The 26,470-nt window shown below is 43.4% G+C and overlaps 1 protein-coding gene and 2 long non-coding RNA genes across 10 annotated transcripts in view; 1 reads left to right on the top strand and 2 right to left on the bottom strand.

The window, feature by feature from the left end:
- DUSP22 (dual specificity phosphatase 22) overlaps positions 1–3,327 on the bottom strand; it is a 44,427-nt gene extending 41,100 nt beyond the window's left edge. For 2 of the 5 annotated variants that reach the window (XM_056332458.1, XM_056332454.1), the window contains exon 1: positions 2,301–2,360. In XM_056332458.1, the coding sequence (XP_056188433.1) occupies positions 2,301–2,345 (45 nt within the window). In that variant the 5' untranslated portion in view covers positions 2,346–2,360. Of the gene's footprint in view, positions 1–2,300; positions 2,361–3,001 lie in introns of those variants that run through there. The other 3 variants (XM_056332457.1, XM_056332461.1, XM_056332460.1) reach the window with 3 other exon arrangements.
- Positions 3,328–4,086: 759 nt separating this feature from the next.
- LOC130146380 (uncharacterized) lies at positions 4,087–12,000 on the top strand. The gene is made up of 2 exons (XR_008820882.1): positions 4,087–10,812; positions 11,117–12,000. It is a non-coding gene; the product is annotated as an uncharacterized LOC130146380 (long non-coding RNA).
- Positions 5,758–26,470, bottom strand: part of LOC130146379 (uncharacterized) — a 43,066-nt gene continuing 22,353 nt past the window's right edge. For 3 of the 4 annotated variants that reach the window (XR_008820879.1, XR_008820880.1, XR_008820878.1), the window contains one exon: positions 12,727–13,054. This is a non-coding gene — a long non-coding RNA (uncharacterized LOC130146379). Of the gene's footprint in view, positions 11,402–12,726; positions 13,055–26,470 lie in introns of those variants that run through there. The other variant, XR_008820881.1, reaches the window with a different exon arrangement.

Consider the following 26,470-nt stretch of genomic DNA (forward strand, 5'->3'; position numbering starts at 1 on the left):
TGATTGGTGCCCCAGAGAAGTTCATCGGGCTTTCTGCTGAGTCGGACAGGTGCTGTAGAAGGAGCAGACAAGCTCATCTTTTCCAGTGGTGCAGGAGAGTGGCACAGGTCAAGGAACGCTGACATGAACTGACACAGCTTTGCTGGCTTCAGTAGAACTGTTTGCATCAGCTCAAACTTTTCACATTGATTTACATTTCTTAAGAATCAACTCCTGCAACAAACAGGACTTATCTGCCCTTTTTGTAGAGATAACACTCAACCCTTTTTCGGAAGGGTCTGCGTGAATAATGAGCAGTTAACTGTAACAGGATGAAAGTGAACTAAAAGCCAGGAAAAACTCTTCACTAAGCAGATTTGATTATCTGTGAATAGGATACAAGTACTACAATCTCTCATCACCAGCTCGGCCACTGGACTTCAGGTCCTCGAAAACATCTTTGTAATTTTCAACTACAGACTTCAACTTGAACCTTGAGTACAAGTCAAAGTTAGACATTAAGGCTGAAGACAAATTAGGCCACCCAGACAGCATCTTAAGTCAGATCCCATTACTCAATCTGTACTAAAAGATGTAAAAAACAAAAAAAAAAAAAAAAAAGTGTAAAGCACTGAAAATTACCAGTAGTGTTGATGCACACTCACTAGCCAATTCTTTTCTGAGCAGAATAAGAAGGGTATTTCTGAACAACTGCTTTCAGTTTAATTTGAGATAAGTCAGGAGGCTTGGGCAGGCTTAAGGAAAAAACCACCTAAGAACAGCTAATTTTACAGGGAAAACCAGCAAAAGAAAAACCCTACCTAAAAAGAATGCCAGGACTCCAGCCCCTGACCAGCACTAATGGTCACGTAACATCAGGTGCGATTGCTATTTGCTACAAAATACATCAATATCATGTGACAGAAAAATAGGAGGGGACGATGCCACTGTGAAAGGCTCAGCATCCAAGAGCAGCCACAGCAGCTGTAGCAGTCTCTGGAGCTTTTCCTTACCATACCCATTACAGGTCACCACTAATCCTCTTCCCCTGGCGTCAGTACAAAGAGATTCCCTAAATGAAATAATCCACCATCGGATAAACTGCTTATTTTCTCCTACCATCTGCATATAGCTCCACCACAAAAAGCACACTTCAGTTGTAAACTAAGGCAATTTGTATCAATAGACTACACAAAATCAAGCAAATACCCCCTCAACATCGGTGCTGATGAACCCATGCCTCCCCTCGCCCCTCCGGCGTTCGCTGACTCACAAGATCAAAAGGAACAGATGATCCAGGGGCACATTCTGAAGGTGGCAAGTACCAGACCTACACGCAGGACCCCTACAAAAATAAACCCTGATGGCCAGTACCCAATGTGGTTGTAGCCTCCCTTAAAGGAGCCAGCTCCTCCTGAAGTGTACGTTTCATCCTCTTGGATACAGCCATAAGGAGGGAAGAGAAAAATCATAGTGCTATGCTTGTCCTGAAAGCTCTGGCTGGTATGTGTTGGGGCACCGCTTGGCAGAATTAAAACGACCAAACTGCCAAGAGTCACAGACTGCCAATTCTTGTCCACACGGTACCACAGCAAGATATAATGCAGACAAGGAATGCTAAGCTTCAAAGGATTGAGAACTTTTCTTTCTGCTCGCCTCCCAGACTGCAACCTTAGCATCCCATATCCTGTCCCTCTAAATGTTTTGATAATTACAAACATTCCCAGAAAAATACTACAAACATTGGAGAAGTCTAAAAGAAGTCTCTCCAGCTGTGTTTCTTCCTAACTGGCCACTCCTAGAAGGTACCTCCAAGGAATAGCTACATATCACATTATTCCCAGACTTTGAAACCAAAAATGGAGAGAAGGACGGCAGGAGGTTCTCCCTCCTACCCGCTAACTCGGTCAGACCAACAGGCGGGCCAGGCCTTTCCACTGCCTGAAGTTTCTATTTCAATGTCTCTGCCCACAGGATGAAAAGGCTTCGCCTCCCAGCCGGCACACTAACGCTCTGGGCCTCAACCAGTCCGACTTCCAGGGGCGAGGAAGGCCGGCATGGGCAACCTGCGAGGAGCTATTTCCAGCTCTTCCCCTCCGCTTTGGTGGAGGCCACGCTCACAGCAAGGCTACTACCCAGGTCCTCAAAGCAGGATGTCAGAAGAGATGACTCAACTCCTGTTCCTCGTAGTAAGCTATATTTAAAAGGCTAGTTACCACCACACTTTCAAACCTGGGTTTAAAACAGAGGTGGAGATACTGAGAAAAATCACAGCTGTCCCTCGATAACTACCACGCCGTGCCAGGGGAACCGGCACTTACAATGAGCCCCCACCGCCAAGACAGCCAACACCCTCCGCAAAACATTGCCCTCTCCCCGAGCGCCGTCCCGTCCCACGGCACCAACCGCCTGTGCCTTCGGAGCTCGCAGCCCCCGAGGGGGCGCGGGCAGCCCCCGCCCTGCTCTTGGGAGGGGGAAGCGAGCGGTGGGGCAGTTCAACGGCTCGACCCGCCGGGCCGCCCCGGCTGCCGGCCCGGCGCTGCCCCGGGCCGCCCGCAGCGGGGGACGCAGGCGAGGAGGGCGGCGGGGCCGGCCCGGCGCTGCGGCTGGCTGAGGCACGGCGCCGGGGGGCACGGCGGCCGTTAGCGGCCGTTGGGGGCTCGCTTCGCCCGGGGAGGGGAAGCCCGGGCGAGCATCACCGAAACCTAACCCCCCCCCCCCCCCCCGCAACCACCGTGCTGCGGCCGGGAAGGAGGCGCGCCCCGAGGGAGCGGCGCAGCCACGGCGCCCTTCCCTCCCCCCGCGCCCCGAGGCGGGGGACCCCCGAGGTCGCAGGAGAAGCCCCTCCTGCCCGGCCTTTGTTCCTCGGGCGGGCGCCCGCAGACCTGCCCCGCAGCCCGGGGCCGAGACAAAGGACGGGGCGCCGCGGCAGCCGGCGGGGAGGGACCGCCACCCGCGGGGACCGCTGCGCCTCGCCCGCGCACATGCACTCCCGCACGGGAACAACGACGCGCGGCGTTACCTTGTTCATGCCATTCCCCATGGCTTAAGCGACCCGCACGCCGGCGCCGCGCGAGGCGCCGTGGGCTAGCGAGCTGCCGGCGGCGGGTCGGCGTGCATGGGACAGTGCTTGCCGGGGGTGACTGGGGACCAGCTAATTGTTAATTAAGGACGGCCGCGGCTCGCCGCCGGTGGGAAGGGTGAGGCGCATCTCCCCCCGCCCTGGCCGGGGCTTTCTCCTGACTGCCGGGCGGCTGGGGGCGGGTTTCCGCTCGGCCGCCCCCGGGAGCGGCGAGTCGCGGGGCCGCGCCACCAGGAACTGCCGCCCGCCGCCGCCCCCACGTGCGGTCACGGCCCCGCCGCGCCGGCCGCGGGCCGCCCTGGGGCCTGTAGTCCGCGCCGCCGCGCCGCCCCGCCGCCGCCCGCCCGCCGGAACTACGCGTCCCAGCGCCCCCCGCGCCGCCGACCTGCCCCCACCTGCCGCGGCCGCCGGCACCCGGCGAGCGGCCGGCGCGGCCCGGCCTCGCCCCATTCCTGAGGGGATGAGTAAGCGCCGGCGGCCGCAGCGTTCGGCGCGGTGGGCGGTACGGCGCGGCCGGCCGGCGGGCTGCGGGCGGTGCTGCCTGCCTCTGCGCTCCCGCACCCAGCGTGTTGCGGCCGCAGGGGCCTGGCGGGAGGCGCCCGGGCCGCCGCTGCAGCCCCCCGCCCGCCAGCCCGCGCCTCACAGCGGGCCGGGGCCGGGGCCGGGGCCAGGCGGGACCCGTGGCGCAGCGAGAGGCCCGGGCTGCGCGGGGCGGCGCCGAGCCACCTGTCCCAGCCACCTGTGCCCCGGCCCGCTGAGCCCCAACCTACCAAGGACACTCGTGCCCTTAACGGGGACAAACGAAAGGAGAAAGCAAGTAGCCTGAAGCAAGCGTGGCAGAATGGCGCTGCGGAGGTGGGAAGGGGCCTCCGGAGGCCATCTGGTCCGCCCCTCCTCGGGCAGGGGGAGATGCTCCCGGCAGGCCTGGCAGGCCAGGCGCAGCTGCGGCGCCCTGCTCCGTCCTCCCCAGCCCGTGCTTTGCTCCCTGGCGCACAGAGAAATGCAGCTAAAGGCAGGGTACAGCCATAACCCGGTGGCCACAGGGGTTTGTTTTGAGGAGGTGTGGCGATGGGGGAGTTGGTGCTCAGTGAAGGAAATTTACTCCGAAACACTAATGTGATAGGGAATACAGCACAGGCCTAAGGGAAACACGCAGGTTGAATATGCAGGGACAGGATATTGCTATGGAAGATCTCTTTGCTAACCATTAACATTAACAAGCACAGTAACCACCCAAAAAAAGTGAAATCCTCAGTGGTTCAAATGCAAAACCATGAAGGACACTGCTGTGGAGCTGCCATCATGTTCCCTATGCATTCATAGATGCATCAGTGTGGAATGCATATAAAAGGTAATGTCCAGATGTCATTTGTTGGGCACGCTTCGGTAGGACTGGGAAAGTCAGGGGCATCTGCAGCGCAACATAGGCAGTGGAAGGGGGAAGGACGGAGAACAGGGTAAAGCTGACAGGCAGCAAAGCCAGACATGTAATACTTGATGGATTAACTCTGAAATGATGGACAGATGAGTGACGGGGGACTCCTGCATAGACGCAGCAGTTGCCAGTACAAGCAAACTCTAAGGGAATGATTTCACAACCTTCAACTGCAATCAAATGTCAGCTGTTGCCAAAAAGGTGGTTGCACATCCAACCTACCCTCAGCAGTACCTCTGTGCCCCCTTCCTCAGGCAACCCCCAACGACTCTCTGACCCAACCAACCTTGTTCAGAGAACAAACCCCATAGAAAGCTGGGGGGTGACAGCCTCGTCCCCGTGAGGTTAGACCAGTGCACAGAGCCAGGGAGCAGGACCAGCTGCTTCAGCAGTGGCTTGTCATCAGATTGCTACCTCTTCAAAAATGGTGCTGTTCCCATAGAAGCCAATGACATGCTTGAAAGCCAAGAGAAGTTAAGCCATAGGTTTAACTACCTAGAAAGCTGGAAAACTCTTGCTGCCTTGAAACAGCCATGTCATCACCACAGATGCTTAAATTTCAGGGGAAGGGAACACGCCCGGGAGCAGCGCTGCTGGAGGAGTGCAGCCCAGGGCAGCTGAGGCAGGACAAGCTCCTGAGCAGTCTGCAGCTGGCAGGCAGTTTGATGCCAGCTTCCATGACAGTGGTGTGTCGAGTGACAGGGTGCTAGCAAGAGGTTTGCTGAGTAATGTTATCCTGGGGTCGTAAGAGGAAAGCAAGCAGCATGGACTGCTGAGGCTAGGCCACCTCTGCTCTACCTGAACTGGGTGGCCCTGGGAGCACTGTCGAGCTACACCTCAACCCAGGTTAGGGGAGGCTCAGTGTGAGCTGGCCCCTGCTGCTTTCCGTATACCTGGGTCTCCCACATGGAACTGTGACAGCAGGGCAGGAGGAAGCCACCACATGCTTCAACCTGGATCGTTTGGGATTAGGACCTTGGCCTCACCTCATGACCCCACCACGCCCAGCCTCTTGGACCTAGCACTATGCCTGGCCCTGCCTCAGCTCACCTCACAGCAGAACAGGGAGACACTGATTATGCTTTTGAACCATTCCTGAACCTCTCCTTCCCTGAGGTTCCACCGAGTTAGGAGGCTGTAGCATGTCATTATCAGCCTCAAAAACATCAGAGTGGCCTCTCTAAGGCCAGGAAGGATAGCCATCTGACTTAATGTACTGCACTTCTCCCTGCCCCCTCAATACTGCTGAAAAGCGTTGCAGTGAGCTTTATCACAGATACTGGCTTTAATATTTCATTGGCAAAGCTCTCCAGAATGTAATTTATTCTCATGCCGTGCAAAATATGACTGAGGTCCAAACAGTATGAATCACAGCTTGCCATAATAACTACTAAACACATTGTGCCCCCAAAGCGAAAGAATTTCCTGTCAGCAACTCTGGCAAGTAGTTTCTTTTTGTGAGACAAAAGGATAAACAATAAATAATATCCCTGATAACTGCAGGGATCTGTGTTGTGCTAAGAGGTCTATCGTAACTGGAAGGCCTTGCAGTCAATATGCTGGAAGCCTGGGCTTATCAATTCACTTCCCCATAACTCAGTTTCTCCATCTGTAAAAAGGTAATAACAATATTTCTTACCTTTGCAAAGAGCCCTGAAAAGTACTGTGCATGGGCAAATTGTGTGAAATTGTTATGTTATATTAGGCAATACAGGTGGAACACAAATATATCTTTGTATCTGACATTTTTCTGAATGGGAAGCGTCATACATTCCCATTCTTCTGAATGGAAAGTGTGATTCTCTGTTTCGTTTTCAAGTTTCTTGACTCCCTTCAGGATGCCTACTTCAGCCTGCAGTGCTTTCCCTTATTAGAATTTTATTGCATGCATGCAGCTTTTTACAGTGAAAGCAAAAATTAGAGTGGGAGGGTGTGACATGCCAAGATTAAAAAGCAGGGGGAGGAAATCCACTTCTCTCTAAAACATTTACCATGATGTATAGTATATATCCTTTTCCTCTCCACAGGTCTGGAAGGGGAATTCTGATACTGTTGCCAGACCTGGCTCTCTTGCCAGTTATTCCAAAACCAGATTGTTTTAGTTTTTCAGCTGTTGTTTAATAAACTACCACATAATGCATTTACGGAGGCAGGTCTTCAGCAAGCCTAAATCATCATAAAGTGTTTATTTATTGTCACTTCTCAAGATCTTATTCCTTGTGCTTAGTATCTGCACTGGTTTTAATATTTTGAAAGTCCATTTCAAAAAGCAAGCTATCCTGAGATGACTGGGCTGAATAAATTGACACAGAAAATAAGAGCAAAAAGCTCTTGCTGAATCTCATAGTATTCAGTATCCCTGAAAAGAGATCACTTTAGCATGGCCTGTAATCCTACAAATCCGGGGATTTTTTTACTTCTTTACGATGTGAGGATGACAAATTGAGTAATCCCCACTTCTTGACTTTGCACATAAATGTTTCTGGCAATGCCAAGTCTTGCACAGCAGCGAGCATCTAGGCAATTGCCTGAAAACTAACAACCAACCAAACTGATACTGAAACTGAATCTTCTTAAAAATTAGACAAAACTTCTGCTTTGACAGTACATTGACCTTACTGTGTTAAAAGTAAGTAAATAAGTACACTCTACTTCTTATCTTCTGATCTTACTTTCTGTAAACCCTGAGCTCACATTCAGCCATAGGCAGAAGGCATGTCGGCTATCCATGTTCTGTCAGGAACTGATAAGACCTGGGCTGGGTTCCCTTGAAGGGGCGTCACAACTTAGTTCTCAGAGGTGGCAAGAAGGGAGATAAAAAGGATGATTGCTCAGAAATAGCCAGCGGAATGGTTTTCCTCTAAAATAGAGCAATTTGACAAAAAGCAACTCTTTCACCAGAAATAAATAACGAAGCCTTAAAATTCATAACTAGCACTGGGCTTGTTTTCTAACTGTGCTGAGAGGCAGGTCAATGGAATTGAAAGAGCTTGGAGGACTCATTGACCTTTCTTTTAATATTTCTACTTGGTATTGAACATTGCTAAAGCACTTCAAAGCTTGTTTTCTGGATAAAAGAGATAGCACCCCGATTTACTGCCGTGTATCCACAGAACAGCATTCATTCATCATTTGATAAACTGATTGTCTTAAGGCCAAATTTGGCTTTCGTTATGTCACACTGAATCTGCAGTAACTTCATCAAAATCAGTGATGTTGCAGCAAGCTTTATGTCTTGAAACTGAAGGGAGTCACCGCTGTGGTTTACTGCAGCAAAAATCAGCTTTCGAGAAGCTGCTCTCAACAGGCAGAGTAGCTGCAAGACCATCATCTCCTTCTGCCTCGTACTCCTCTCGCTTCCCCTTCCATTAACGGATATTATCAACAGAATATGGAGTATGCCAGGATGAAAGGGCTGAGCCAGCAGATGAGGCCAAATAGGGGCTTTGCAGAAGGCAGGTCTCAAAAAAAAAGCAACCAACAGTTCAGACAGGAGGAACAATGCTAGAGAATGGCTGAGAAAGGCGTATAGGATAATTTAGATGTAGGTTAGCTGCCATGGCAACCACGTACCAAATTACTGCACTTCTGTGTCTCTAAACCTGCCAGCAGCTACTTGTGTTTATATGTATTTTAGGCTTTAAAAAAAAAAATGAATCCACCTTAAAACTCACAATGGCTTGCAAATGAAGTACAGATACTGGGATTGCTGTGGGGTGTTTGATTTAAACATATAGAAACAGATATATATGAAAAATAATAGGCCTTGACAATTCTGATTAAGTGGTTACAAATATGTAATTTCTTTAACATTTATAGCAGTCAGTTCTAACCTTTAATTTATACTGCTTTGACTTGCACATATTTACCAGGACAACTTGACATCTTTACCTCTAATGCATATATAAGAATGAAATTGGTCCTAGCAGCAGCTCTGTTTGGTTTTCACTGTGACATACTGCCATGTTATAAAAAGAGTAAGATGTTTTCTTTTAATCCAGGGTTCTTTAGAAATATGGTAAAATATCGGATCGCTAAAGAATAGAAACAAGGCTATCAAAAAGCATGCTGCAAGGCACATGTATATTATTAGTTACTAAGAATAGTCCATTGCTGAGTGTGAGTGAAAATATCCACATGCGTTCCCTTGATAAGCTAGGTATGTATTCATTTCTCTGGGCACACGTGTATCCTCAAATGGAAAAATAATGTTACAACAACCTAACCTCTGCTTCCAGTTTATACCTATGTAATCCTAGGGGAACACAGCCTTCACACTGCCTCTCTGCGGGAAGCCAATAGACCATAATATCCATTGGACTTCTCATATACAGTCCATGAAAACTCTTCAGAGCAGAAAGATGTCAGTTTTGAAGTTCCCACTGACACCTGGTGAACATCATTGAGACGTTCATCCATCAGTTGAGAGCCATTAGGGTGTGACCCGCCAAAGTCAGCAGGAATCTTTGAATCAGCTGCAGAAGGAGCTGTGGTCAGTGCCAGGAGATAACTCCCCATCCCACCACCATCACATGATACTCAGTGTAGACTGTGGTATTCAATAATCACAGCCTGCCTCTAGCCAAGATGTTGAGCAGAGATCTTTATTTTGACGACATTTTCCCAATAGTTTCTGCTTAATGGGATATGTCTTAAGATTTCCTGTATTTGGAAAATTGAAAAGAGTTAAAGCTACAGTTCTCTATTCCATATTTTATTTTCTTGACCAATATCTAAGACACTAGCCCTTAAATACCGCTTATGAAAACCACAATCCAAATACTTACATTTCCAGCATATTCACTACATGATCTGAGAACATTCAGCTACTCTTGAGGCCCTTGCACTGTTGCTTGTATGGTGGCTCGCTTTTGATACAACAATATTCTCATCCAGAGTTAGTTACTTGATTTTTCTTGCAGAGTTTTCATTTGCTTTGGTTATTTTGCCTGCTGCAGTTACCTGACTGTGGCAACAGAGTCCCTCCAAAGTGCTTCCAAGCTACCTGGTTACCTAGAAAGCCTGGCGGTATGTCTCCAGTGCACCTGGGATTCTGCATGGCCAGGACACTTCAGTGGGCTGTCTGTGAGTGGGCTGTGGGGCTGCTGAGAGCAGATGAGTGGGAAGCAGAGCACGAGCACACTTAGAGCCAAGAAGCATGTCTCCTTGGGTGTATAGGTGTAAATCACTAAGATGTTCTCGGGTTAAGCAGCATACCCTTGCCTGCCTGCCTTCTGCAAGTTAAAATAAAAAATCTGTTATCTCTCTAAGTTCACGGCCACCTGAGACAGCCTGGATCAGTATGATTGCAGCTACTCTCAGCAACTGTTTAGTACCTTTGGGGATGTGAATCATGTCAAGCTCAGGAAGCAGCAGCAATGACAGGACTTCAAAGTCTACTGTTTGCCTTTATATCTCTCTCCCCTTCCATATACTTCTGCAAATCCGTGTTCTTCTAACATCACCTCCCATTGAGATCTGTGTCTGCTGAGCAAAGCATCGGCTGCTGACAGACCATTCCAGTGATGTGGCCCAGTTAAGTACAGATGAACATCTGATGTTGATATGTAAACCTGTACTCTGCTGCACATGGTGTGAATTGAGGGTTATTAAATAAAAGACAGTTATTAAACTGAAGACATTTTCAGACATTAAAATATCCCATACGCCTTGTCCAGCACAACAGGCACAGTCATCAGTAAATTTACGTCACAGAAGATAAGAATTACTGGTCTGGGATGGGTCCCATTTGCTTCCAGGTTGACAGCTCATTGATGTTTTCAACCAGTGTCTCTTTCCAAGCGACGAACTACTGAAACTGTCTTCCTTGTATATACTTTGTTCACTAAGCTGATGTCTGTCTCCTTCTGCACCTGCTGGACACCTTGCAGTTGCAGGATGTATTGCTTACTTCCGTCTCGGAGCTCTTCAAGTGTTTCTGTGATGTTTTATTGTGGTATTTTGGAATCTCGGTCAACCCCTGTGCTTAAGCACCAGCAACACCCAGCAAGCTTCTAATCTGTAAAGGGTTAATTCATGGTCTCCTTGTGGTCTCTTCTGAGGCTTTTGTTTGTTTGTTCTGGTCCTTTGGTCCTTTGTCTGGGACTTGATTACATGCACAACTTGAGACACGGGTTCTCAGGTTATATACTTTATAGTTTCACTTTCCTTTGTGACTCCAGGTTAAATCTACTCTCTCAAACAGTTCATTTTACATACGCATGTAAAAGCAGCTGTTCTAGGTCATAGCAAAGATCCGTATAGCTCCACATCTCCTCTCAACAATGGCAAGCAGTGGACACCAACAAGAAACAGGGTGAGTACAGAGGGTTCCTTTCCCTTTTTTATCTTCCGATTTCTGGCAACAAGCAGGTAAGGTTTGTGAGCCAAAGGCACACCCAGTCCCTGGTCTGAATGTTAAGCTGGTGTTTTTATGTTAACATTTACAGTGACTCCAAGATCTCTTTCTTGAGTGACAACTGCTCATTCAGAATTGTTTGCATTTATTAAGGCTGTATTTTCCCCATAGGCATTTTTTTGTATTTATCAGCATTGTATTTTCTCTGCGATTTTACTACCCAGTTAGTTGATAACTTGAGATCCCTGTGCTACTTTCTCAGGCAGCTTTTGCTTCTGACTGTTGGAAACAACTTTGTATCATCAGCCATCCACCGTCTTGGCTATCCACCATCTCTTCCAGCCCATTTGTGAATGTGTTGGACAATGCAGGACCTCGCATGGGCTCCTTCCCCTGCCTTCCTCTTGCAACTTCCTTTAATTGTGAAAAATGATCAGTAGCTCCCACCTTTGGTTTTCATCCTCTAACCACCTCTAATCCACAAAAGGACTTTCCTTCACACTGAGGGGTTTTCATGAGCCTTTTGGGGTATCCTGTGAAAAGATTTCTGGAAAATACTATTATACAAATGCTGGGGGAAATTGGAATGGGGGGAAGGGTGAGGAGCAAGGAGATGTATTTGTCTGTGAGACCAGAAAGTTTTTAGTCTTCCTTATGTCTAAGCTTTCCCTTAACCTAAGCAAACTGTGTAATCTGACAGAGCATTACTTGTGAAAAAGCAGTACGTTTCCACTGAAATCTGTCTGGCAATGCTGATGACACAGGCTGGATGTTCTGCTTATCAGTAGACTTACTAAGTTTTGTTTGATTAACTCATGTCTTTGAATCTGGTTCTGTAAGCAAAAATACTTCTGTCTCTTCATTGTGAACAATTGTACTTTGTTCAGAAAGCATCAAACCCACCTGGAGGGAATGCAACGGTCAAGCTCTAGCTAGGCTTGGGTAGGGTTAATGCAAATTTACACTGAAGTCCACAAAGGCACAGTCAGGGTTTGTATTTTTACTGCCTAACATGAACAGCTTATGCTGCCAGTGAAGTCAGTGAAGCTTTGTCAATGATTTCAGTAGGAAACGAACACTATTTGTCAAAAAAGATTCACTTGACCTAATCTTTTTGTAAATAAAGAAAGAAGACATCTCGGGAAATTTCACAGTGTCTTTTTTTTTCATTTGATTTTCATTTCACCTGCTTTGATGGTTACTTTATTTGTTGTCTCGCAGAAAATGAAACTCATTGTATACTCTTTTAATATCTGACTAGCGCTATAATGCAGGTAGATGGGCTTGTATTCAGGAGTGGTGCCAACACTGAGTAATTTTAATATATTATATAGTTGATAATATCTGACCAAATATTCTAGAATAAGTCACTATAGAAATGAAGGTAGGTTTCCTGTGTGGCTTACAATATCATACTAAAATACAAAAGAAACCTGACTGGGTTTCAGTTATGAAATAATAGATACTGAGCCATTTTCAGATTTGCTCCATATTGCCGAAGTGTTTAAGCAGGTGTGTTTCACAAAGTTTGTGAAACAAAAGCTCAGCTGAAAGCAAATCAACATTAGGAAGCAAAACCAGTGCTGAGTGATAGTGCTTAAAAACTGAGAAACAAGAGTGGTTTTGAACAGCAACTGAAAAGATGCTTTGATGTTTTTTAAAGCACTCCCTTATACTCGAAAAACATGTTAGAGTTTTATGCAGTTACGCACAAGACATTGCACCTTATATTAGTGTTACTTCTGTAGCTTCGATTATACCCAACAAATATTAGCTTTTTTCTTGTAATACAAGCATGTCAGCCATCTTTGAAGATTAGGAAAACATGTTCATGAACCTAACTGCTAAAAAAATACTTTTTTTTTTTTCCAGAGCATTACCTAACATACACAAATGAGGAAAAATGGCAATGAACCTAAAATCCTCAGTATCTTCACATGACCAGCAATTATCCTGTCAGTTTGTAGGAAGAGGGAAACCTCTTTGTAGCAAATGCAAGTGTAGGCCAAAAAAAATTTGTTCGCTGAATTGTGATATCTGTAATCAATATCTTAACTCAGCCTCAACTGAGAAAGTACACTGGAAGCTGAATGCCTTCTATTGCCCTGCAGAACGACGAGTGGTCTCCCTCTGGCAAGGCTCAGCAGTAGCACAGGCAGAAGTGCAGAGTGCTAGCAGATGCAAAGGTGGACAAGGTGACCTGAGAAGAAATTAAGAATTCTGGCTGATTTTACGTAAGTCTCTAAAAGCCTTGAATTCATTTGACTTCACTGAAGGCAAATCATTTCTTGCCTTAAAGTGTACAGAAGCCTTTCGACAGCAGGGCTTGTATTGTGTAGCTCTCTGACATGACTTAGGAAGATAAGACATGAACAATGGAGAGTTATTAACATGAATAATTTTCCATGCAAATTGGAAGCACCGCAGAATAGAGTGGCTGCAGTTTAATGGCACCAAGTTGTCTGCAGGGCTGAGCATAAAATATCACAGTAGGAAAAAAATAACAAAGACAAAAGCTAATAGAACAAAACTGCTTTCAGAAATGAGCTGGTGCAGCTGGACCACAAGATCCCTTTTCCTGGAAGTGTTTCCAGAGTTTCAGTGCTCAGAAAACATGCCTGAAAAGCCAGAGCTAAAAAACAACTGCATATTTTCCAAACCTGAAGACTTTCACAAACCCAATGCATTGAATCTAAACATCTTCACCAGATTCACCTTCATTCCACATCTTGGGGTCAGCAGGATTATGACAGATGTATTCGCAAAAGGCTAGCATCTATATTAATCAAATATGTCGGCACCTCCAATACAGAAAACAGAAGCAACATTAGGTATGAGCAAATTAATGTTTCCACATGCCACTTTATATGTTGTCTTTTCTGAAAGAAGAGTCTTCAGTAGAAAGGATGTAGGAAGGCGGAGGGCTAGTGGAAGTTAGGTACTGGGATACATGTTCCCTGAGGTAGGTAGTTGCTGCTGTGACTTTCCCAAGACATATTTCTGCTATGTGTGCTGCTGCGACTCACAGCTGAGCAGCAGAGCTGGTGCTAGTCCAGGTGGCAATAGCTTATGCTGCTTGAAATACCAGTCCCAAGAAGCCCAAGGGAAAAAAGTTCACACAGAAGACAAAGAGGTAGCAGCTGTTCCACTGGCTCTTCTGCCCTCTCCTTGTTAAAGCCTCCTCCGCTTATATGTAACTGACACCCACAGGAGTGATCAAACAGAAAAAAAGTATTTCCATTTGACGTTTTGGTGGGCAATCTATATAGCAGCAGGGTGCTGCCTGAAACACGCAGACCTCTTTTGGTTTATTCACTCTGACAGTGGGGATTATTTTAAAATGTAAGTGACAGGAAATAATGTTTTCTGTAGTTCGTCAGAAAACAGAACAAGGCAAAGCACCAACTCTGAAGGAACAGGACCTATGACATCCTGTCGATGATGCACATTCATTGCCTCTCTACCCACAAAAGAAATCTGAAATAGACCTTTCATAAAAGGGGTTGATTTTGCTGAGTCAAATCAAACTACTGTATGTCTCTGTCTTCAGAAACTCCTCACATAGGTGATGTTCTTCTAAAAACCAAAAGGTGACAGTCAGCCAGCTCCAGTCCATCAAAAACAACATTCACTGAAATGAATAGAGCTGTAGCCCTTCTAAGTCTGCAAGTTTTCTGACAAGTTGCTGACACAGAAAAGGTCACTTAACCATTTCTAGTCCTGTGGATGGATGGGTGGATGGATGGATGGATGGATGGATGGATGGATGGATGGATGGATGGATGGATGGGTGGATGGATGGATGGATGGATGGGTGGATGGGTGGATGGATGGATGGATGGATGGATGGATGGATGGATGGATGGATGGATGGATGGATGGAAAGAAGGAAGAAGTGATTCCCTCAGAATAAGACTACTGTATGTCGATGTTTGGGAAGTCTACATTGCTGCTGCCTCTGTGAGCCTTTCTGTGGTTACACAGGATTTTGGTCTCTGTGCCATTAGTCTGGCACTTTCAATGCATACTTGATTGTCTACTGAAAACTGTGATGCCAAGTGTTAAAATCAAGAAGTTGATTTCCTCTGCTCATGTGGCAAAGCCAGAATGAGGAAGAAAATTCTTTATTTTGTTGCAGTGATGAATCATTAGTCAATCCAACAGCCAAAGCACAAGTTTTTGGCATATGTGAAAGCAAGATTACCCTGTTTCTGCAGTACATATTTATCCAACTCCCCATTTATCCTTTCCCTTAATCTTTGTCCCTCACTCATCTCACCGTTCCTCCCAGTCCCCTTCTTTCTCCCAAATCACAGCTCCAAGCCTTACTTTCATTCTCTAGAGACCAAACTGAAGGAGAATAAAACATAAAGGGTAGATGGGTCAAACATTAGTTACAGCTGACTGCTTCCTTCCCTTTTTATGAGTCTGCCTTTTACCTTCATTTCCACCCTCCTAGAATCAGCCACTGAAAGCAAAAGTCACCATGCAGAGGAGTTTGATTCTTGACCTTTCTTCCAGAGGAGTGGCTGAATTCTTCCAGCTAAACTGGTTTCCAGTGTAAAAGTAAAGTTGGGCTTTCAAGCAAACCAAAATATCTACTTTCTAAACCAGTTTATGGGAAGAAATGGGATGAAAAGAGATGAAGATGGGTATTGTTAAAACTTCAATGCTTTTACCACCAAATTCATCATTTTCCATCAAAATAAACTATTATTTAAAAGTAATCAACATTTTCTATGGGGAAAACACATCTCAAGTCAGTAAGCCTTCCTTTCAAACCTTCCTTCCAAACTACCTGTTCATGTGGAAGCTTTGGAGCTTGGGAATAATTCACAGGTACATATATTACCTACAGGGGTGTTGAACATGCTGCCGTATAAGATACAGACTCAGAAGACTCCATCATGAAACAAAGGTGGCTGATGAAGGATGTGTTTAGACATCTATTCAAGTAGGTGCCAGGAAAGTGAATAGGTAATGGCTGTCACATTGTATCACACAGATACAAGAACTAAGGGGCATCAGGTAGGACATGCACAGAGCAGGCTGGAACAAAGGCAGTGGTCCTTTATACTTTGAGCTAAACTGGGAAAATCCTTGCTGCAAAAGAGTGTGCGTACAAGGGTGCTGTATGGGCTCAGTAAGCAACTGGAAAATCCATAAAGGATCACTGAATAGGAAAGCCCCTGGCAATGGAAGTCCATGAGCTACACATTACTGAAGGACAGGATAAGATTGTGGAAAAGTCACTATATCCTTACCTGACCTTTTAATTCACCACTAGGCATCTGCCATCAGCCACCACTGGAAAAGGGCTAAAAGGACATTCCATCTGACCAGCCTGACCCGGTACAACTGTTCCTTTGTTCTTCAGCTTTGACTCAAAGTAAGGATCTTCTATCTACAGCAGTATCGGCTGCTCACGGAGTTCACCAAAGGCATTGTTCAGCATTATGAATTCAGCCAGACTTAACATGTCAAAGGCAGATTTACTCTGTAAAGTGCTTCCAGTAACGGGGTTTCACATTTGTCATCTTTAGTATTTCCCATCAAAATGTGCTTATTTTCAAGTATAACATGATGGCATAAATCCAGCCTGATCTCTAAAGTTCGTGATGGCTCCTTTCCTTCTTGAAATTTTTCTCCAGAAGATCACATTATGTCCCTTAATATTTTCTGTGCAAACTCGCTGCTTTCAGAGAGACTGGAATATAATGCGAAACAAAGGAAGTGCTCCTGTATACAGTGAGTCAAGCTGCGGAAGTCCTTGCTGCAAAAGACTGAAATTTTTTCACACAGAACTGAATCGACTATTGCCTCCCTTAGCTGGTCACAACTACAAGCTGGGCAGAGATAAAACCAGGGGAAACCACCTTCTCTGGTCACCAGTGCAAGTGACAATGTCATCTGTTCCTACAGAAGGTGGAATTCTTCCATGGTGACTTCAGAACAAAGTCACATTTAAACTGGCCTTCGGCTCTTCTTGACTTTAGACGCAGATCTCGCTTTAGTGAGCCTTCAGTGACTATCACGATCTTGGTTTGTGGCTGACCAGAGAGAAACTTGTGATTTAAACAAAAATGCAGGAGAAAGAGTGACAGTTATGTGGGCAGCAGCGAAGTCAGAAGCACTACACATCTTGGAAATGAGAGACAGCCCCTCAAGTTACTTCTCGATGAAGAAACAGAAGGAAACTATCCAGTTCCTGAGATCAGGTACCCACCTTAGCTGCATCCTAACATCAGCTTGACTGGAGTTTGACCTCAAAACACAACTGTTCCTATTTCACTTGTGTTCACTATTGTTTCACTTGTGTTCACTATTCCACCTTGGCAGGGAAGCCTAGATGCATAATTTGTGAGGAACTACAGTGCACTCCCGCTGTAGTAATCTGGAACTTACATAAGGTGCAAGTGTCTTCCTAGGACCTGGAGTGTACTACTTCTACTACGAAATTTTAATTACCAGCTGAATAAACATCCAGGTTGCTGTTCAGCTGGAAGCCTGCTGCATGCTTTGCATGCTTGTTGTGTGCTTGTGACATTCAAGTTATCGTTTCATTATTTTGTGGCCCCCTGAGACACCCTTTGATAATAAAGTAGTTCTGCCTTGCCTTGGGCAGGGTGTCACTCTGTGTGTGGCACAGAGATGAGAAAACTGACTTGGTCCGGCACCTACACAAGTACACGGCATTAGTAGATTGTGAGATGTAACTCCTAGTCTCAAATATTATTACTTATGCATTTTTTCCATCACAGTTAATATTCTGAGTAGTTTCAATTGTCATCTATGGGTAGAATTTTCAAAACCACAAAGTGTCAGCCTAACTCTGCTTCCACCAAAATTGACAGTGTTTTTATTGACTTTGGTTTTGGGTGATGGTTGCGCACTATGAGGCATTTCATCTTGTACAATTTTGAAAGCCAAAAAGAATCTCCAAACAGAAGACCCCACTGTTGAAGGCATTCTGGCTAAATTAAATCCTTCTTTTTAATTCTGGCTCTCATTCCCCAGAATGTTTTAAACATTAGGAAAGGTATCTGACCATGAACATTTCAGACAGATGGGGACATAAACCTGGGTTAGAAATATGGGCAGGTCAACCACTGAAAGAGATAACATCTGCAAAATCACTTAAGAATTAACTATCTACCAATGTAAATAAACTTAAGTTCTTATCCCTAGAGCTCATAGAAGTTTTTTAGAGAAGTCTCAACTCTTTCTGTACCATACTTCAAGGACTTATATGAAATTGCTTTTGACCTGCCAGTCCTGAAACGTCATTCACTGACAACTCCTGGCACTTTATCCTAGTGCTGAAATCATCCTTTTAAAATTAAATGATTGTACCATTCTCCAGCATCCAACACAGTCCTCTAGAGTTTCACGCCTGGTCACAGGGAGGGTGGTTAAGCACTCCAACAGGTGCCCAGAGAGACTGCGTGTAACCAAAACCCAACTGGGCAAAGCCTAAGCAACCTGATCTGACTGTAACATGCACCCTGTTTTGAGCAGGAGCTTGGACGAAGTGACCTCCAGAGATCCCTTCCAACCTCAGTTAGTCTCGGACTCAATGATTCTGCTTCTTTTTCTCTTATACCATTTACTGCTAAGGGATCTCACACAAAAACGCAGCTATACAATATACAAGCTCTCCCCTGCTAGCCTTAGCCTTTCACAATGTTTTCCTTGGGCCTTTCCTCTGCCATCCTAAGGAATACCCTGTTTCAGTATTTTCTCAAGATGTCTAGCCATCAGCTTTAAAGACAACACAGAACCTTAAGCTGTTCTCCCAAAATTCTTCTCCACATTCTCACTCATCAAGACAACAGGCACATCTTCAGCTCAGTCTCACTGTTACGTGCCATCTTTTACTTATCCAGCTCTGTAAACCTACATATTAAGCTGTATCTAAATGCTGCAGTTCCTTTATACATCAGATCTCTTACACGTATCCCTTCCTTTCAGTCACCAAGGATCTAAGATAGGGATCCAGAGACCTAAGTCTTATATTTGGTATTATATCTACTTCTATACATGATTTTGTGTGATTTTTTCTCTGCAGTTTTTCATGACTTACTTAAGATATTCTACAGTATCACAATTTTTTTGCTTACCATTATTATTTTTCCTTTTGTTAAAATAGTTCATCTCCTTAGTTAATTAAATATCATTTCTGTAAGCAAAAACAGAACATTCATTCCATGATCTTAGCTCTCTTCCCAGATCTCCTGTCCCATCTTTATTACTGGGTGACAGGAAGGGTGGCAGCAAAGATACTGGATTCGAGGTTCATAAAACCTGGGGTTATTTCCTGCATTTCAGTGGGTCTAGAGGGCAGAGCTTCACATGAATTAGTTCAGAGACAACAGCAGTTCAACTGGAATAAAAGAAGACTTTGAAACATCTACTTTACATTGTGAAAGCAAAATTCTTTATTTAAAGCTGCCTTTGGTATCCATCTACCTATTGAAGTCTAAAGGGTAAACGTATCTAAAGGCTATGCTAAAAACCACACCTGAGGAAAATGGGGTAACGCTCTTTCCTCGCTCTTACCTTTCTTCATCTGCTTATGCTGATCGTAATATCTTTGCAGCCAGGAATATATTTTATTACACATTTCCAAAGCCTAACTGGACATCTGCTCTTTTGAATGAATATAGGGATTTAAGCAGAAATTAAAGAAAAATACCAACAGGTTTTACTGCTTTGCCTTTTAAAGGGCAGCCTTTAAAAAATGCATCTTTCCTTACGCTGCAGCCTTCTAGAAGAGAAAATTCCTGCTTTCTAAGAGAACCAATGAGATTAACTTCTGTCATTTCATTGTGGTCCTTAAGTAAGGCTAGGAAATGCAGCTGAAACTAAAATCTTCCATACAGTTTCTGTTTTCTGTGCGTATTTTTGAATATCAGGTGACATATGTGGGTGGGGGAACTTGAAGATTAGCCTTAATCAAATCTCAGCTTTTGCTGGAACTTCCCAAAGCCTTTCTCACCCTTTACTCCTGACTGAAACATTTTGCTAGTTCTGGGTGCATTCCAATTAGAACTTAAAATACTTGATTTTGGGTTTTCTTGCAGTGTTCCAAGTACTTCCAAGTTCCATTTCATCATTCAGATCTATCCCTTTAGTCTTCTGTCCTGAAGTTAGCTCTAAAATGTTACCTCTGTGTCTGAAATACAGGCCACATTCAAACAAATCTTCTGGTGATTTCCAAAAGACTTTTGGTCTGAATAAGGAGGGAAAAATTGATCTTCTACCACAAGCAACGGAGATTAAATGTACAGGACTGAAGCAGACTGAACCCATACTTACAGCAGCTTCTTGATACCATTTTAGGAAGAAAAAATGAAAGGTAGCTTCACTATGTTTCTGTGTAGAAAGATTGCTCATCCCAGTCATGATCAGCAGAAGAAATTTCTAATATAAGAGGGTGGGTTCATAAAACAGTAGTTGGAGAGTGAACAAATAATCCAGAACAAAGTAAACTCTTAACCATCTTTCTCAGATGAAAAAAATAATCTTCGTAAAAGGAAAAGGAAAATGTAAACTTAGAGCTAGAATTTATGATCAGAAAGAAGATACTTGTGAAAAGAGGTTGATTTCACTCAAAGAAGCCCAGCAGAGCAGAAGTGTTAAGATGAGTCCTTGCTGCTATCTAGTGTCTAACAGAATGGGTCTCCTTTCCCGTTGAGGACTTGAAGGATGTTACAGAGTATGTGCTAACTGATACGAGAAGCCATCAATTTCTTTCAAATGATAACTAATTAAATATGCTGTGATTTTTCCTCTTCAGTTCAGCTTGCTTTCAGTTGCTCATACCTTTTCTTTAGCTTTCTCTTTCTTCTCACCTCACAAGTAGAATTTTTTATCTACTTTCCTCATTTAACATCTTCTCTTGCCATCATGATCCCTTTCTGTTCCAGCTCCTGGTCTATTTTGCACCTCCTTGTATCACTCCCTTTCTCTTTTTTTTAACCTTTTTTCCTGTCTGTTTCTCCTTGCAACACAAATAACCTTGATTATATTCTGTCCGTAAGTCTGCTACTTCTACAGCTTTTACTCTGCCACCTCTGTTAGAATAAGTTTCATTAGGGAGCAGGTAAATATAATTTTTAATGATAAGACAAAATGCCTATTAAGGTCAATATTCACATACAAGAAATTGACACAAATATGAGCAGCAAATTTGTCTCATCAAAATCAGTGCAATGTTAATATAGCTCTTCCTATTGATTTTAAAATATATTTTTCTGAACTCTTAGCAATTATTTCTAGTTGGTAATTTCTGATATCTGTGTTATTTTTCTTCCTTTTCACCATGCACCTGTATTAGTTTGGGATTGTTTTGACTAGTTTGCATTGCATTGGTGAGGTTGCTGGTTTGTGTTGGGTTTTTTTTTACCAAACCACTCGCTCAGTTTTTATTCCTTACATGCATTTTCATTTCTTTCAATTAATTCATTCTATACTACCAGTTTTCTCCCTTAACTAGCTATAGCTGTTTCCTGCAGGCTTTATACTTGGAACATAGAAGAGCTTACTTAGCAATGTGTTCTCCCTTAGCAAGTAAGCCTAACTAATGGTTTCAGATACTCCAGGTATGTTGAACATGGCACCAATGAGCACACTGTCTAGAGTTGGTTTTTTAATTACAACTCAGGCCTCCTCCCGCTCAGTTCCTGGCAACTGAATTCAACCAAACTATTTTCACCATAGTCTCTAGTGACTTCTTCTTGACTCAAGTTTACAATTCTAGTGCTGCAGGCTTCTCATTCTTGGTCTGCCAGTTGTTCTTGACACAAATTTGACACTCATCGGCTTCAGGGTCTCCATTTTCTTCTAATTCTCCTCTGCCCTCTATAACAGCTCACAGAGCTACTTGGAGGCATCTTCATTCCACTCCAGCACTCCAAGGGGGATGGGATGTTCTGTCAAACCCCAGGTTTGGTTCCCTTCCCTTGTTCTGCCCCTTATCTCCGAATAATCACTTCCCCACTGCACTTAACAACTTCATGCTCATCACTTACAAATTCACGTTTCCACTCTAGGCATGAATCATTTTAGCCAAGCTAACAACTCAGCTTCTTTCTGACAACTCACTGTGGATGTGTAATCATCACTGTAAGCTTCACATAGTTAATCATTCTCCCCCAGTAATTTCTTTTCCTACCTTTGTCAACACAGTCTTGCACCATGCAAATGTTTCAGCAGATGAACTTTATACCTTGATACTTTGATTTCATCTCCTTTCTTAAGAGATAGAGACTCTTACTTAAGAGTAAGAGACATCTCTTACTCTTGCTTTTCATCATATTAAGTATAACCCTACCAGTCTTCTGTTTGTGGCACCTGTCACAGTCTAGCCCAAACCTACCTACTGCGTTGTTCGCTATTGAAATGCTGAGTATGAGAGGGTCCTTCCAAGTAACCTGTGACACAGCCACCTGTCAAATTCTGAGATCTACACTTTTGTATTTTCTTCTAGCCTACTTATGTGCGCCTTCACATTTCCCTTTAAAATGCTCCTTTGTTATGTGTACTAAAAAATTACAGTATAGTGAGATCAATTCAAGTTCCCTGTTCCTTACCAGACTGTGGTCCTCTGTTATCTTGTGGGGTTATTCTTAGATTATTAGCTCTAAGAGGAGACAACCACCTTGATAGCAATGGGTTTTGCGGTACCTCCATAAAAATTCTGATTTTAATAGAAATATATGCAAATTAATAAATAAATGAATAAATAATAAGTTGTCCTTGTATTAATGTTATGGTACTCTACAGTATTCCTGAACACTATAACGCTTCTGTAAATCACACATTTTCCAAATAAAATTTGCTTCTAAAGTATCCTGGCTGAGATTCGTAAATGCTTGCATAATTCAGATGATTGTGTCCTGAATTTCACAGTTCAATCACACTTATTTATAGTAGATGCATCAGTAGCTCCCTTATGCCACCACAGTCCGGTAAAATCAGTATACTGTAAAGAATCTACTACAACGGTAAAGTGTTGCACAAAGCCTACTGCAAATGAGTTTTACTCTAGTTTCCAAGTACAACCCATACAACATATATTTTCAATCTGGACACCCTGGGAAATCAATAAGCAATAAATAAGTACAGTGCAAGCTAAGAGCTCTGATGAGCTCACTTACATCTGAGCATTTTTTAAAAATACTTTTCTATAAATCAGCATCCAGTGCATTGCAGAGATACATCTACATGTTAGACTACTGGAATATGATATAATTGCCAGATGAGGTGATTATACTGTTGAACAACCAAAAAAAAGGCTTTCTATATATAGAGTTCTATTTAAACAGTGCAGATTCTTGATCTATATATAAGATTTTACAAGAGTATAACTGGAAAGAACAGCTACCGAAATTGCTAGAAAATAAAAACTTGAGTTGGCAACCAAAGGACATCTATAAATATATTGTATAACCAGTTACTATACACAGGCACATGTAAAAATTTCAGGGAAAGGTGGCAATGATAGAAATAGCTTTAGAAATAGAAATTCTACATACTATACAAACTTCTTAAGAAGCAGAAGCAATTTGACTTTTTAATTTTTTTTCTGAATTTAAATGAATGAGGTTTTTCTCATTAAATGCTGTGTGGCATGCTATAATTAATGTAACACTACACTCTGCTGAATGACACACCTGATTTATTGAAGGAGATGCCAAGGTAAGGAAAATAAAAGAAACCTGTGCTTTTCACCTTTCAGGGAAGTTCTTATGGGATCCAAAATTGATCGACATTTTTGTCAACATTTGAATATTTCTTAACACATCTTCTGCTGCCACCTATCTTACAGTTTTTATAAGAGGGGAAAAAAACCAGCACTGTACTCTTCCTAGTCCTTCATCTATAGTAGATCAAACCACTAACACTTTCATTACCATTTTGCTAGAAAATTATATTCCGGTTTAAAGATCCTGTGAAAGAAACTGAAAAACTTCCATTGGTTTGGATGGGTTCAAAACTGAGGTTCAAACAGATGCCTTTTTCTGAGTTGTTCTCACAGAACAAACTACCTAAATGGAGGCAAATGTATATGTAAATTCTCATCCTAAACACAGCGTAGCATGATGTCCACAGTTAACTTTACCTAGTGATAAGTTAGATCAATGGCATAATGCCCTTAATAAAAAATGGACCTGAAAATAAATAGTAAAAGAATGGGTTCAACTTCTAGGTATATTCACAAGCAGCTGAGCTTATCTTATATCTTATACAGCCTGTTTCCTATTGTACTGTACTGGCTCATGTAGTCACACGCATAGAGATACCTTCCCTGAATAACACCTTACCAGCTTGTGACCCAACGTGGTAGATAAAATTCCTACATACGAACTAGTGAACCTAAGCTTTATTTTTTAAGTCTGCAAACACCAGAGGCCACCTCTGTTCTTTCATCTGGTGAAATCCTGACATGTTTACTCAGCTTTTCCCCAGTGCTTTATCAGGCAAAAATTCCCATAGCTTTTCACAACTTGCTTTCACCAACTTTCCAAACTCACTATTTCCAGGGAGTAGGACCAAGGTGGCCAGCTTGTTTCATCGTGGAACATCTAGTAGGCTTAGCTCTCGAGTCTACATGTCCTTCCAGCCCAATTAAGTCTACTGGTGTGCACTGAAGATTGTCTACACAGATGTCTTTGGTTCTCTGAAGCAATTCTAGGTCCTTTACACCCTTCTCTCCTCTTGTCCGGCTTCCTGGGACTCCCCCAGTTGTGGCTGAATATGGATTTCCCCCTAAATGGGGAAGTTTCCCAGAGCAGACAAGACTCACAGAGAAATGAATGCAAGTCTCCAATTGTACTGAGCATTGAAAAGATCGCCCAAGGGACTAACAGAGGGACAATTAATTTCTTTCCTTGAACTACCTCCTCTCTGAATCTTCTGCTCACACTTCAGGGGGGAGGAAAAAAAAAAACCAAACACTGAAAAATATGTACAAGAATGATGATAGTCTAGCAGGGGATCCCTAGACCAAAGTGGAAGCAGGGATAAAGAGTATCATGCATGCAGATAGGACATTTCTTCCAAATTCTGGTTTTCAGAAAATAGCCTGAGGAAAGACTAAGGAAAACCTGACGACCACGTTCTGCTTTATCACACTTGAGAAGCAGGCAGAAGAGCTGAAACTCTCAGGAAAGCTGGAAGGGAGAAAGTCCATCCTGGTAACACTTTTCAGATCCAGCCCAGGTTATCTCTGGAGGAGGCAACCCAGAACAAGAGGGCAGGATAGGCCAATCCAACTGACCTTGGAAGGGGTTTGGCTGTGTCTACAGATACAGCTTTGTGGTTAATGATGCTCCTTCCTTATAACAGCACAGGAATCCAGTCCTATGTCCAGAAGAGGCAACAGGAGTTTGACCTCAATAGGATCATGACTAATGAGATCCATACTGTACCAGGCATTGTTCTACTGCATGTAGTTTAACCCCACTGAAACACAGATGAGGGCAGGACAATCTCTTCCTTTAGTGTTATTTTTCCTCTAATATCTACTGCTTCGAAACTTCCCCTTTTGTTCCACTCTATACTATGTTCTGTCTTCATGATTCACAAACTTTCTATTCTCTACATTCTTCTTCTTTCATTTTGGCTTAGTGATTCACCCGCATCTTCATTAGGGTCAAGAACAGCTTCACATGATATGATGTGTGAAACGTGGGGGCATTTACAGGAACTTAGAAGCATTTCTATAAATTCCTATCAAGAAAGGAGCTTTGTAAATCAGAATTTGGGGCTTTTTTCAAGTAAAGTAGTTTCACAGAGTGTCTTACTTCAGTGGTTTCCCTTTGTAGAAAAAAGAAACTAAAAATAATCATTATTATATCATAATGGTATGATCTCAAAAGTTTTAAAACAACCTTTAATTAGCTCAATGATTTTTGCATCTGTTAGTGTTTACAATGTAGTAGTGCAACCAATATTTTTTTCTTTGGATTATTGCTTTGAAGGATAAATTTTGTAGCTGCAGTTTGATGGATGCATGTCACGTAGTATGAATTCTTTCACCCACAATTCCAGTTCTGCCTTTTCTCTTGTGTTAGTGACAAAAAGAAGATTCAAACACTGAAATTCATATCTAGGCTTGTAACTGAATCCTGGAGCTTCCAATTTGATGTCCCACTTCCTTCCTTGTCTCTACTTCTACTAGATTGTGCCGCAGATACTAATTCATGCTAAGTTATTACTTTCTCCCCCTATTTTAAGAAGGCATGAGTGAGAAAGAGCCACAGGGAAAAAATCTGTATTAATAGTTTCTTGTGGGTGTCTGTCAATATATCTTGTCATAATCTAAATCAGGGACTGACTATTACGTGAAGAATATGAAAATGGAAGAAATTAAAAATTAAGAAGACTGTGAATTTCAACTCTAATATTCTCTTTTTTTGCATGCACAGATAGTTTAATACTAGCTTAATAACCAAAGAAAAAAATGAACTTTAATTAATCATGTAACCAAAAATCCTAGAAGGAAAAAATGCTGTTCAGAGCGGAATAGAGTTATTTTGCTATTTTGCACTAAACGCCCCCTTTTTTAAAAAAAAAAGACAATAAAGCAATAAAATTATTTTCAGTTAGA

The sequence above is a fragment of the Falco biarmicus genome, chromosome 3, assembly GCF_023638135.1.
Source record: "Falco biarmicus isolate bFalBia1 chromosome 3, bFalBia1.pri, whole genome shotgun sequence".
Classification (NCBI taxonomy): domain Eukaryota; kingdom Metazoa; phylum Chordata; class Aves; order Falconiformes; family Falconidae; genus Falco; species Falco biarmicus.